Source organism: Euprymna scolopes, chromosome 4 (genome assembly GCF_053919585.1).
Source record: "Euprymna scolopes isolate OS-2025 chromosome 4, ASM5391958v1, whole genome shotgun sequence".
Classification (NCBI taxonomy): Eukaryota; Metazoa; Mollusca; class Cephalopoda; order Sepiida; family Sepiolidae; genus Euprymna; species Euprymna scolopes.
This window is the reverse complement of record NC_136485.1, coordinates 86225588-86240715: the sequence shown is the minus strand read 5'-3', so window position 1 is coordinate 86240715 and position 15128 is coordinate 86225588. Positions and strand designations below refer to the sequence as shown.

The following is a 15128-nucleotide window of genomic DNA, read 5'->3' as shown; positions in this document are numbered from 1 at the left end:
GTCAGCTAATATCCTTTAACATAAAATGAATGTCACTTTTAAAACTTTCTAACGATTAAATGTATTAAAATTACATGAAAATGAAAATAGAAAACCTAAAGAATGTTTTTAAATTCATTGAGTTACCAGGATGACTGAATTCAAATTTAAAATAAAATCGAAATGTTTTAACTTAGTAACATTAATTTTCGATTGCATTTCATCGTTGGCAAATTCAGTGTTCTCATTTTAAAGAAATAGGTTTTAATATACATACAAAGGTTAATATACATACCTTATGAATATTTGTAATCATATAAAATGCTTGTGATAACATGGATGGATACTCCAAGTATGAAGGTTCATGGAAGACCTGGTTTGAGTGATTTAACTGCTTTCAACATGACTGGTATCATCTGTTTGGATGGGATTACAAGAAGAGTGGGCATGAGACGTTGGTGATGCTTAATGCGGAATCTGGTACTTTCACATCAATTTTAATCTCCAAAATTTGATGATAATGATGCTTTTTAAACAACTGACTTCTTTATATCTAATTGAAAATGGTTTTCATACTTTTATTTTTCCTCTTTTCCAGGTGTATAGGAAGTATAATAGCTGAGCAATTGCGGAAGTTAAAAGTTACCTTGGCAGATATCAGCACTCTTAGTACTGCCCAAGCAACTGCCAATGATAGATTATCACACGTCAGGGCCAGCATAAAAATCCCAAAGGTTAGTAGCTTTTAACAATTCTCAGTGCGTGTCCATAGTTCAACTTAAAAACAAAAATCTAGAAATCCTTTTTTGTGTTTTCCTGTCACAGAATGAAGATGACGTATTTAAAAAATTACTTGAAATGATAAAGTAGTTTTTTGTTATTAAGAAAATTATTTTTAAACAATTTAAAGCGATTAATGTAAAATTGTTAGCAGTACAAGGTTGATTTAAATTATTGTGGACATGAATGCCTTTTTCTTTTCTTTTGAAGATGGTGATGCGAGACATTATTTTTTTGCTTACTCATAAAATGATTTTCTTAGCTAAAAGTAAACCTACTTGATCAATTTACTTGGTTTTTGGAATATGACATTTTCATTTTGTGACAAATACATTCATCATAAAAATGATTTTGTATTTTTGTTTTTAAATAAGTGGAATTCTGGACAAAACCCAATTTCATAAATTATTTTAAAATCACATTTCTTTTTCTTTTTTGATATATTCACTGCAATGAATTTTAATAGAAATATTTAAAAAAAAAAAAAAAAAAAATGTCTTGCCATTTATTTAAAAAAAAATTAAAAATGTCTTCCTTGCTATTTATTTTTTTTTTCTTGTTAAACACAGTAGCCTTTTTGTGACAGAAACAATTTCTTTTTGCAACATTATTTTCAGTTCATAACTGTATTGTCAAAAGACTTAATCTTATAAACATAAGTTTCATTGATCAATTTCCCTTCCCACTACTTTTGAAGTTTTAACTTCTTCAGTGCCAAAGTGTGCAATCATTTTATTTTAAATTCTATTTTCATAAAAGTTTAATGATAAACTTGAACTCAACATTTTTTCATAGAAGAAATATAAAGTTAAATAGATTGTTTTTATTTCTATTTTTTTAAAAATCTTTTTTAGAAAATAATTTGATAAATTAGCATATAATGACTTTTATTTCTGTTTTTTGAATTGCTAGCAAAAGTTCTAAAAGATTATTAAAATAATTTATATTTTAAAATATATCAGTGTTGATAACTCTGGGTACATTATAACAATAATAGGTAAATAAAATTTAAAATGTTAAGGATGTAATCTATTTCTCCTGGTATAATTAATTGCTTATGCTTAAGATATAATTTTGGAAAAGAGAAAACCTTTGCTTACTCTAGTATTCTAAAATACTTGTCTGTTTTTCTCCAAGTGGCTATCCAGTTTAATGCGCAAATTTTGGTAAATATAACAATATTTCCTTCTGTTTTAACTTGTGATAATTCATGTATTTGAGTTATTTTGATACATTTTGGATGTAAACAAAATTTAGTCTTTTCTCTTTAGAAATGTACAATTCTTTCTCTGTCGTCAGCAATAGGTTTTCCAATTAACTTTAAATTAGGTTACTATTTTCAGTGCAATTTATTTCAAGTAATTTATTTTTTAATTTTGATGCTTTTCAATTTAATCATCACAATTGTCTGCATCTATACATATAAAAGTCTGATTTTAAAGAAAAATGGTTACTTGTTAATATTGTGGGTTTAACATATAATTTTAAGTTATGTTCCAAAAAAATAAAATTTCCATATCAAATTCCGTTTGTTTTTACATGGTCAACATTTGATTTTTCTAAAATAATTGATTTACTATTAAAAAGAAAAATCTAGAATGATCTTTACTCTGTTATGAATCATTAAGAAGAGTCAGTGTGTTAACTGTGGTTCATATGGACTTTATATAAGTTTTGAAGCTGCACTTTCATGTCACTTTTGTCCATTTTTTGGAGAGGTAATCAATATTTAGGCTGACTTGATTTAATAATTATTGCTTTTATTATGACTAATTTTCATCTACCAAAAAATGACATTACTAATTAGCATCAGATTATGCATGCACACTTTTTTTTTTTACTAGTAATCTGTGAAACTGTTCAAAATATCTGAATTTGTATATCATGAAGCAGAATAGCAGTGTGAAGAAGATGTAAGCAAAGAGATTTTGACCACCTTGAAGAGCTTTTTATAAAGATGTCAAATATGCAAACTACAACAAGGATTTTTTTTTTACTTGTTCAAAGCTTGCATTTCTAATTAAATACTGTGAAATTGGGGCTTTGGACCACACAAGATGGCAAACTTCCAACAAACGGTCATTATTCAGAAGCTAATTGAGCTACTAAAATCACTGTCATTGTTTTTCAAAGATTTAGGTGTTGAAATTAAGTTTTTAGATATAATGAAAATAAAATGTTGATTTGGAAGTTTGTTTTTTTAATAACAATTGATTGAAATTGAATCGTGATAATTTAATCTGGAGTTGATTATTGGTTTTACTTTTATCATTTATAGAGCACTTTTCTTCAACTAGATTAATATTGCAATACACTTCTTTGAGTCATTTTCATCAGTGATTGAAAAGATTTTAATGAAAATGACTTTTTTCTATTAATGATAACAAATACTTTTTCTTTTTTTTACCTAAGACTGACCATAAATATGGTGGTTTAAATTTTTCTTTCTCTTATGTTGGAGTTATTAAATCTTGTTTTAATTTGAACAAAGAATAAAATCATAATTTTCAAAAGCAACAAGTGTTACATTTTTTCCTTTTCAAAATTACTTACTACTTTAATGTACAAAATGTTTTGAAATATAAATCATAATTTTTAATTTAAAAAAAAATGTTGATGCTAAATATTACTGTTATTATTTTGTTAAGTTGCTATGCACTTTCTGTGATTATTTTATGAACTGTTTCTTATTTCTTGCAGCCTGGAGATGTTCCTGAAGAAGTTCATCATCCTGTTGTTCCAGTTCGGCCTATCAGCTGTGAAAACCTTGGTGTATTTGATCCACAGGCTGAGGCACTCGCACTGTCAGCTCATATTGAGTCAATACAGAAGGAGAAGTAAGTAAATTATTTGTAAAGAATATAATGTGAGAAATTTCTTACATGTGAAAAAAGCAACATGCTTTGTGCCGATACATTGCAAACATCAGTTCCAGTCAAGAATAACAAAAATAAACAAATCTAAGTTTTACAATTAAAAAAGACAATGTATAAGACATCAATGACGACCAATAAATGCTTTATTATTATTTTTTAAAACATTTTTTTATTTCAAATGAAGCATGTAACAATGAAATGTAAGAAGCTACTTTGATAAAGGTCAAATATATAAGAAAGGAAACCTGGGTAGGGAGTTGGGCAGCAAGATGCTTGTTCATATTACATTTGAATTCCTGCATTTAGGTATGGTTGAAGAGAAATAGGAAGCAGGGAGGAAATTCCAAAGCCAAGCAGTCTAAAGAAAGAAACTATCAGATTAGAAAATGTTCTAGCATCTAGAGATGTCTACAGTAAAATGATAGAATTTTTTTTAGTCTAAGGAATGAAACTATTGGAGTAGAAAATCTTTCAGCATTTATGGACCTTTTAAGGTAAGGGGTGGTGGGGGTTGTAGGTAGTTCAGGGGGTATTTTTGTTGAGGGGCATACGTGTGCAGTAATTTCATCAGAGCACATTCTCTGGAAGTACTTGTAAAAGAGGCACAGGGATGCAACTCTGGTGATGTGAAAGAAGCTGGAGCTTGGCAAACAGTGCTGGGTCTGTTGAGGTAGAAATTCTTTTTTACATCCTGTCCTATAGTATGCAGTTAGTGCACTAGCCCAAATGTTACCAATAAATATGTTACAAGAAAAATTTGTCATTTTTAGACAATGATAAATACAGATGACTAGTAATAACTTGCATGACTTTTCCTTGACAGGGTTCAAAAGAGAGTCGCAAATCTGATAGGCCCTAAACTGGCATCTAAGCTTCAGCCTCTGTCCCATCGATGAAACGTTGCATCCCTCTGCCTGTTCTACAAGTATTTTAATGGTGAATGCTCTGATTAACTGCAAGCACTTGTGCCCCCACGACGTGAACACCCTCGACAGACCCGACAAGCTGCAAAATCCCACCCCCACACTGTAGAGATCCCTAGATGTAAAAGATCTTTCTACTCTGGTAGTTTCTTCCCCAGAACCGCTAGACTTTGGAATTCCATTCCAGGTCACTGCTTCCCCAACTGTACTGACATGCAGAAGTTCAAGTGCAACGTGAACCAACATCTTGCTGCCCAAATCCCTACATAGTGCCCCAGTAGCTGTCTCCCCTGATAGTAGCCCCCTACACCAAAGTGGCAATGTGCCTTGTTTGGGGTGAAAATGTAATAAAAAAAAAATAATAGTAATTATATCCACAAAATCATAATAATTTTAATATATTAAAACAAATGTTTTTAACATTGACAATTGACATGTTTTCATGGTTGATATAAGTACTTATGATATTTGTCTAATTCTCATTTGATTTTTATGGTCATCAAAATATTTGATAAATAATCTTTGAATGGTTTAAACTACAGGCTTACTAAGTTTAGTTCTTGGAATTTATTTTTTCAAACTTATGTGTATACCTTATATTTAAAGTAAAATTGATCCCCCCTTTCATACATTTGTGATTCATAGCTTTATTAACAAAAATTAGATGAAAAATCTGTTTTGTTTATTAACAAGGGAAATCTTGTTAAAAATAATTTTATTTTCAATTGATTACATGGATTTTGATATTTAATGTTTGAATGTTTTATTTTTATATTAATTGTTAATAAAGGAAAGGTAAAGGAGTTTTCACTCTCACACTCAAAAGTCCTGATACTGAAACTCAAATCACCAGATACTAATTTTATAAAGACGACTATTTTAATACTCACTTCATTTATCCTATTCACTTCTCTCTTTCGTTGCATTTTGCTGAAAAAAGAAAAGACAGAATGTAGGTCTTTTGGTTTTAAGCAACATATAACTATAAAACACAGAATTGATTTGCTGACTCAAATTCTTCATGCAATGTACATAAAGATGAAGGTTGTGAATTTAAACCTTACATGCTGCAAGGACTTTTTGCTTGGAAATCATTATGAATGTCTAAAATTCACAAAATCTAAAATGATAATAAATAAATTAATTAATCATTAAGTTTAACTTATTTTGTGTAATCCCATGTGATATTAAATAGCCCTACTACTATGCATATATATATATATATATGTGTGTATGTGTATTAGTTGATAATGGATATATTTTTGTTTTATGGAAATTTAATTTTTTGGACATTGGTTTTTTTTTTCTTCTGGGTATCTATGAAAATTATCATTCTGATGAAATTTAGTGTTTGAAAATAATTTTGTACTGCATTGTATGAATCAAAATAGACATTGTTTTGAAACAGCCATAAACAATACCTTTAATAACTTTGTGCATACTATTTATTTGCTTTAAAGTAAGTTAAATCATCAAATAAAATTGTATTATACATATGTAGCCCATTTTTTAATCAAATCAATTGATTTGTTGCTCCAATTGGAAACCCATCGTGATGCACCTGAAGGAAGCTTCACATGCCTTTTGCAGTGACTGAGTTCACAATATATTGTAGTCTAAATTGCACTGTAAAGAACCTACTGTTGATTTTATGAAATTATTTTTATATATAATGGCTTGAATTAAAGTTTAAAATGAAAAAGTCAAGTATCATTGTGAAATTGTACTTTAAACAGAAACATTCATTTTGAATGTCATATCAAAGAACCTATTGTTGATTTTATGTTGAGCCTTTTGGCTTTTGTAGTAATAAAACTTCTCAAATGTACTTGTGATGTTAGGCTGTGTAAGGTGTTAACTTTGGTCAAAATCGACTGTTCCTTCTTTTATCAAATTATTTTGATTATCGATACTTATTGAAGACATTCCATCACGCAACCTATCTAAGAACACTGCCAGGTAAATAAAGTACCTTGATGTGAAATTTCATAAAAATCGACCAGTTATTTTTGAGTCCATAGGGAACGAACTCACAAAGTTCCTTTTATATAATAGCCAAAATATATATATATATATATATAAAATGAAAATTACAATTGAATTTACCAAAATGATCCAAGATGGTAAAATTAAAGTAAATTATAAATTTTAAAGAATTAATATTTATAAAATTATCCCAGCCAAATATAAAAGCTCGATAAAACCAAATAGGAAATAGAGCTTATAATATGAGCAATTTGCTCATATATATATATAAAACACCCACACACATGATAAATAAGAAAAAATTTCTTCTTCCAGAGAAGACCTCACTTGTAATTTGCCCCGGTTAGAATGCCATCAAGTCAACTCAGATGATGAAACTCAAGATGTAGATAATATATTAGTTAATACTCCTGACTCCAATGATACAGATGAAGTCAATGAAGAATATGCAATCACATTTGATCTTCCAGGTAAGTGTATTTCTTTTAAATTTTTATTACTATTAAAATAATTTGCCTATTTTTACTAATTCTCGTTTAAATACATTTTTTAGTCTTTTCTGATTTTGTTCAATACAATTGTCTCATCTGATAGTGTTTAAATAGTTTTTACTTCAATTAATAAATTAAAAAAAATCCAATTTAGTTAAAACAGTTTTCTGAGCTGCAAAGAGGATGATTGGTAAACTTCTGTAGTTCTATTTCAATGTTATTCACGGATCTGGTTATGTGGAGCATTCATTGTACTGGATAAATTATTGAATGGATGTCTTAAAGTGCATAAAGGTGTGTTGATCAAGGAACTATGTGATAAGACAAGACCGTATATAATGAAATTTGGAGAAAGTTGACCGACAGAACTGTGAACTTGGGAAATATCAAAAAACGTTTGATCCTCAAAAAAAGAAGTGATGGTTAATGAATAAAAGAAGAAAAAAATAGGTTTTAACTATAAATAGTAGCAGCAAAGCATTTATTAAAAGCTTATGTTTCAGATATTGCTTGAAGATATACCATATAATATTCTGTTATGAAAATAATGGCATGTTAAAGTAGTAAATTGTCTTTTTTTAAAAAAAAGTTCCCTGCATTCCTAACAGAAGATTTTGAGTAAGATAAGAAAAAAAGAAAATATGTTATTTGATTTAAATTAGTGAAACAAATATGATTAACTGACATTTCGCATAAAATATTTTGTCTCACTAGTGTTGATTCATTTGTGATTGACCAGTTTAACAATCAAAATACTTTTTTTTCTTATGAATATCCTACACTAGTTTGGCATTTTGGCTGAGAAGTTTTATTTTATTTTTCCAACTTTTCTATTTTCTCTTCCACTTGCCATTGAATCAATCACAGAATAATTTTATTTAAATTTTTCTTTCAAGACAATGATGGTTCCTATGTATTAAGTCCATTTTACCTTTGAGCTGATGTGTGGTAAGATTTGATTTCTCATTTCCTGGATTTCACTTGTCTTCTGTGCATTTGGTCCTGGTTGTCAATGCATCTCGATGCCATGCACCATTTCTCAGACAAGGAATCATTTTTCACAATGAGGTTTCTTTAGACTAACCTTCACATCTTCTTCTCATGTCTTTCATAGAAATACATTTCCAAGTCTCTTCCATTTTTTTCATATGTCCCACTTTGATAATTGCTGCCTCAAAGGGGAATGCTATTGCAGGTTTGCTTTACATCATAAGAAGTTATCTCTGCTTCACATTCAACTCTAGTAACAAATAACACAAATACTCTTTTATATTTTCTTTCCTTTTTTAATTCTATGGACATTTTTTTCTATTTATATATACTGTTGTTTGATCAAAAAAGGCCTTCTGTTACAACTTGAACAAGTGAGTTGAAACACAAAACAAAAAAACATGAAGTGTTACTATCTTTTTAAGAAACTCTCTACTTTTAATTTTTTGAATATGGAAACTTTGCTATTTATATAACACCCCTAAAAAACAATATTTGTTCAATTGAAATGGTTAGGAAGAAAATTTGTTTACTGTTCTTCACCATAATGAATCTCTGAATTGATGAAATTTTTATTAAAAGTCGTTATTGAAATTATTATTTGAAATATTCTCTCAATATATATTTTAAGATTTAATTTTGTTGAAAGATTTTCTGGAATAAAAAAAAATGGATTTGAACTTTTTATCTAGATAGGAACACAGTTTTCCTTTTTAATATTATTGGTCATTTAAATGTTAAACGGCACAATCACATTAACATACCAGTTCTCGACAGATCACCAAAGTCAAGCAACAATGAGCCTGGCCAGTACCAAAGGGGTGATTATTTGGGAAGGCCAAGTGCTGTTTATACCGCGCCAAGTCATAGAAATTTCCAGGTTGGTATTTGGGGCACGTTTAACTCATGGGAGGAGATACACTCCCAAACCAATATGGAAAGCAACGAGAAACAACTTATTTTTCCGAGATTACTATAGCTCTATAATTTGGAGAGCCGTGGTTGCCAATGTTGTTAAAACAGTAGAGCCACTGCATGCATGCAAATGCTAAATGCGTACATAAACACCCATTTAACTGTACCTTGTTCTTTGTCTAATTACATATTAACATTAACTTTCAAATTACATTGTTCAAGATTTTCATTTCTTTATAGGAGACAAGTACATGTTTCAAGTAATAAGTTTTGTAAAGTATAAGAAAATTTAGTTTTTATTTAAACTGAATATTCTACAAAAGTTATATAAACGTGTGTGTATTATGAAATATATCATCAAAAATAAGTTGCCATTGTTTAAGCGAACATTTTATTTTTAAGCTTACACAGATCCAAAATATTGACAAACAACAAACACAGGATTAAATTTTTACAGATCAAATATAATTATAAACATGAAAGTAAAAAATGTATTTGATTATAGTCATGGATTCGTGTCATAATGAAAACTACTTTGTCAATTCTAAGTTGAAATAAAATAACTACAAAAACAATGAGCTGGCAATGCTTCTTTTGTAGTTCTCCATTTTTTTCCTTTTTTTTCTTTTCTCCTTTTTCTCTATAACATTAATTTTTAAAACTCTTATTTTTATGTTTTAGATCTTTTCCTTCTTTTCTATTTCTCATGTCTTGAACATTACATGCTTTATTTTTATAATTCTGAGAAAAAAAGTATCTGGTTTTTACCTGTCTATTGTCGACTCGTATCCGTAACAAGATGAATTTACTCTACTTTGAAGCAAAAATCATCTTCACTGCAATAATAAATTCTCTGAAGAGTTATTTTCTTATATTTAAAACTGAAGAAATTTTTTTCTTCAATTCTTGAATATGATGGACAAGTTTATTCAAGTTAAGATGTGTGAATAATCATCATTCTTCCAATATGACTCCAGCATAGGCTTATCAAATTCACCTCTAGTTTAGTGTTCACAAGAGGTGAAGGAACATACACTGTATGAACTCCAAATCTATGATTTTGTTTATATTTTGGTTAAGATTAAGCACAAAAGTGAATATGCAAATGAATACAAACTTGCTATTTTGAGATCCTCAATTTTATACCGATCTTTTCCAATTAGTGTATTGAGTTCCAAATAATTTGTTTCAATTATCGCAAGATCATTGGTCAAGGAAGAAGGTGGAGTGTTTACTTAATTTGCATTTAATTGAAAATAATTGTTTTTAGATGTTTGGAACTCTCCAAATATTTCACTCTCCTTTTGTCTCTCATGAATTTTTTATTTTTTGCATGTAAAATATATATGTTTCTTGATTCTAAAAACCTTTTCCATATTTGACTGCTTAATATATTTTGCTAACTTAAATGTGTCTTATTAATTTAAGATTCTAACCAAAAGTACCATTTTACTAAAACTTATTTCTCTCTCAGTGAAGTTGCCTTGAAACTAAAAAAAAAAAAAAAATCTGAATGTTTACTTATCTTTAAGCAAGAAAATAATTCAATTTCAAACCTTGGATTTGAAAATCATTATTTTTCAACTTGGTTAATTGTTGGTGTTTGTAAGGAATAAAATGCATGAATGGTAAGGCAATGGAGATAAGAACTGAGATGTAGAGAAATGCTATGAAAATGAAGGTTTGAGAGTGAATGTTACTAAGACCAAAAATGATGATTAGTAGTTGTAGTGTTGGAAAGTTGTTGAAAAGAAGAAAGTTTTTCTCAATTTGTGGAAAAGGATTCAAGTGCAACTCATTTTTTTTTGTTACTTATAAGCATTGGGTACACAAGAAGTGCAATAAAATTACTGGTAAGTTGAGAGATGATAAACCAGTCTGTGTGCACGGAGTGTAAGACATTGAAAATGGATGACAACTCTGATCTGTAGAAAGTATATCTTTATGGCAAAGCTATTGGGGTTGTTGAGAAGTTTTGTTACTTTGGTGATACCATTCAACCACAGGGAGAAGCAAGTGCTTATGTGATTGCAAGAAGTAGTAGAGTAAGTTCAAAGAACTTCTGCTATTACTAATCAGTAGAATGTTACCACTGTTGACCAAAAGAAAAGTCTATCAAGCATGTGTATAAAATGTGATGATGTATGAAAATGAAACCTGGCCAGTGGAGGGCATGTATTGCATGTTGATAAATGATATACGAGAATAATGTGAAGGGGGTGTAATGTGATGCTTAAAAATAGACTTAGTTCTGATAACCTCAGAGAAAGATTAAATGTGTGAAGAACAGGAAACTTTAAGCTACATTGAAAGAATGGATGAGCGTTGTTGGGTTAGCAGATATAGAACAATTGTGGTAACATAGTCACTTCACATGAGAAAGAGGAACAAATAAAGACCTGGCCAGAGAAGTCAATTCCTAAAAACCATCCAACACATGCCAGCATATAAAAGATAAACATTAAACTGATGATGATGATTGCACAATTATTAAAAGAACAATTATCTTGCATTAGTTGTTAAAATAGCATAAACATTTTTCTACATAATTTGAAATAATTCTTGCACTATATTGCACTATACACAAATTGCAATGATTTTTTTTCTTATATAAATATATTAATTTTGATCTTTTTTGTAGTAGATAATCTTGGCTGCTTAACATTAATATGAATTTATTAAAGTTATTTTTACTGCAAGATTAAAGAAAAGCTTAAGTTTGAAATACTTTTGAAATTATGCAACTTTTTACCTATCTGCATTATATGTCACTTGACTGGTGTTTTTATGCTTGGAACCACAAATAAAAATATGCATGTTTTTTTTTCTTTTTTAAATCCATTCTAACCTTCCATTTAGATTGTTTTACGTTTGATTATTAGAAATGTAAGGAACTTTTAAGGAGTGAAGTTTTTTTACCTTTTCATTTTGAGAATGTTAAATAGTTACAATTAAAAAAAAAAATTTTTTTTTAATTGATTCTAACCTATTAAATAACCAAGTACATGTCTTCCATTTTATGCTAAATTACAGTTTCTACAAATCCAGAGGGAAGTAGAAAGGTTGTCCTGATTTCAATGATTAATCTAAAATGAACACGTAAGAAAAAAAAGAACACGTATTTATAAGTACATTATATGCTTTGTGGATTTTATGGCTTTGAAAATTGTATTACTTAAATAACAACCTTAATTTGAAGTCTGCTGCATTGAAGCTGCCACTACTGCTATACTTTTCTCTAATAGTCCTCAGACAGCCAAAACTTTTGTGTTAAGTTAATAAGCTACTGATGATTTTTTTAAAACATCTTTTATAGAATCATGACAATGTCAGGCAACGTGTCTTCTAAAGGAATGTGGCACTGTTACAATGAACTCGTCATTCTGAATAAATTCTTCCCAAACAAATACATAATTCTCCACTGTAGGCTGTGGTGGGTAATGACCAGAAACAAAATAAATGGCTTTTACTTCATAGAGATATATAAAGCTTGTTCTTTTTTTTTGCTTTTTATTTTTAACTTTTGATATTACGGCAACCTTTATTCCTGATCTTGTACATGGATGTATTTAAAAATCATACAGTTAACATCTTAATGGTTTGTCATTTTTCCTTCATTTCAGTCAACCCTCCAAGCCGCTTGGTTCATTTGACAAAACGACGAGCAGCCATGCCCTCAAAAAACCTCCCCAAAAAATACCGTGGCAGCTCTACGAGAGGATCGACTTCATCTACAAATTTTCCTATTCGCATTATATCAAACCCTGGCTACCGAAGGGTACGCGACTCAAATGCCGTTCTCTCTTTGGATCGAGTTGATGATGTTGAAGAAGATGAGATCATGGTGTGATTGGAGTTTGACCATGTGATGATTATTCAACTTAAACAATCAACAAAAATGGCACAGATGGATGATTGTGTGCATGTTTGCCTTTTAGCAATGCACGTGCTAGTTTGTATGTGTGTGTATGTATGTATGTGTCTATGCACTTGTACATATAGAAGTGGATATATGTGTGTGAATGTACACCTGGTAGAATAATGCCCACACTTAACTGTATGTAAACTTGTACATAAAAACTTACGTGGCACACTAAACACTAAATCTGATTGATTGTATGAATGTCAAATACTCACACACACACACTTTCACTTTGTAAATGTGTATAAAGAGCCTTGGATAATATATAAACTGCGCTCCTCTTCTTTTTCCTCCTTCTTTTATACCAAACTAATTCTCAGCTCTGTGTGTGTGTGTGTACATATGCGTGCCATTTCATGTTCAAATGCAGTTAGTCCCTCCCCCCTGCCATCTCTCACCTGGCGAAACTCTTTGAACCATTCAAATCAAACATTTGTGAAAAAAAAATCCCAAAAAATAACACAGACCAAAGTGAACTAAGGCGGAGGCTTTTTGAGAGAGGCGGGGAAGGTAAAGACAAAGTCTTTCAAAGTTGAAAGCAAACATTTGTCTCATGCAAAATCCCAAAATAATTGGTTCTGACTTTTGGAGGCTGACTTGAAAGAAAGAAAAAAAAAAAATGAAATATACTTGAAAAATTATTTTTTTCTCTCTATTTTTATTTTTCTATTATGTTAACTTTTGAGTCTATAAAGAGATTTACGTTTGAAATATTTGACCAAATTGTTTGACGTGTTCAAGACGACGAGGAGGAGGAGGAGATGGGCTAGTTTCTAAGTCTGTTTTTGTTTCACATGAAATGCATGGCATTCATTTTAGCCCCAGCGACTTTGTGTCTTGTGCTGGTTTTTATCCTTTTTATTTGTTCAACCAGTCTCATTATTTGCTCAATTTCTCTAAACTGGAAACCCTGAGCCATGCGTTTTGACTACAAATAGATTTTTATTTATTTTTATCTTTTTGTTTATCAAACTTTACAGACCATGAAGATTTTTCGATCATTATTCACAGAACATCTTTAACATGTTTTTATGTAACTAAAAAAAAAAGATAAATAATTCTAAAAACAAAATTGTAACAAGGGAGGTAAACTGATCAAGAGTTACCTCCCTTGATGATTAACTCTAAAACCAATTCTTTAGAACCACTTCATACAAATTCGTTTTCCGTCATAATGAAAAAGATTTCAAAAACATTTTATCATTTTATCCCCTCCCCTCTAATAGATTTTTATTAATCTATTACTGTATCCAAAGATTCTTTGAGAATTATGAAGAAATCAATTATGGTAAAATCTCTTCGTTACTTTTTCTCTTTTGACATTGAGGCAAAATTTGTTGGCAGTTCTTGAATGAGTGCAGCAAAATTTGTTTAAACATTGCTCCATTAGGTTCATATATTTTTTTATCTACCAAAGAACTTTTTTATTATGAGAGAGAATTGTTTTGACAAAATTTTAGGCAATTTCAAATTTTTCAAACATTTTTATAGATATTAAACAAAAAAGTGCAAAATCAACATTTTCTATTTTCTGCTCATAAATTAGGCCACAAAAATTGTATTTATTAATTTCAATGTTTGGCATTTTATTTGTTACATCTTTTGCCTCCTTTCCTCTATGAGTTGAATGAATGTGTATATAGGTATGCGTGTGCCCTTGTTCAAATCCATTGCCCCCTCACCATTGTGACAGAACTCCTCTCCCCTCCAAATCCACTCTATTTAGTAACGCTTAACTTCAACCATATGAACAAAATTTTTTCAAGGCAAAATATATTTCATTTTCATCCCATTACTTGCCAATTTATTTTTTACTCAAGTATTTTGTCGCCAAAAAAAGCCTCTGAAAGTCATCCTACCATTTATTGATTGCATTTTTCAATAAAGTTCCATTTCATGTGTTTTTGTTGAGTTTTTTCCTGTTTTCAGAAAACAAGATTTAATGCTTATCCATCTATCATTTAGGAAATAGACAAGGTTTTTAATTATAAATGGATATTTGTAGAATTTGAATCATTAATTCATGTTTAAAAAAAAAGCATCTCAAATTTTAAAGATTTTAACAGGTTTATTCAAAAACATTAATTTATTTAATTGGTAAATTCTTCAGAACACCTCCATGGATTTACATTCTTGAAATAAAATTATCAAAAACAGATGAAAGTCAATAAATACACAATTTAAAATTTGTTAAAATATAATTTAAATTAGATTTTTTAGCTTTTTCCCATTTTAAGACTATCAACTTAGAGTAAGTGTTTTATAC

The 15128-nt window shown here is 29.5% G+C and overlaps 1 protein-coding gene across 33 annotated transcripts in view; it reads left to right on the top strand.

Moving 5' to 3' along the window:
- Window positions 1-14765, top strand: part of LOC145268594 (unconventional myosin-IXb-like) — a 349537-nt gene extending 334772 nt beyond the window's left edge. For 32 of the 33 annotated variants that reach the window (XM_080124293.1, XM_080124274.1, XM_080124194.1 and 29 more), the window contains 4 exons: window positions 578-713; window positions 3460-3596; window positions 6860-7014; window positions 12564-14765. In XM_080124293.1, the coding sequence (XP_079980419.1) occupies window positions 578-713; window positions 3460-3596; window positions 6860-7014; window positions 12564-12790 (655 nt within the window). In that variant the 3' untranslated portion in view covers window positions 12791-14765. Of the gene's footprint in view, window positions 1-577; window positions 714-3459; window positions 3597-6859; window positions 7015-7931; window positions 7984-12563 lie in introns of all 33 variants that reach the window. The other variant, XM_080124203.1, reaches the window with a different exon arrangement.
- Window positions 14766-15128: the final 363 nt, after the last annotated feature.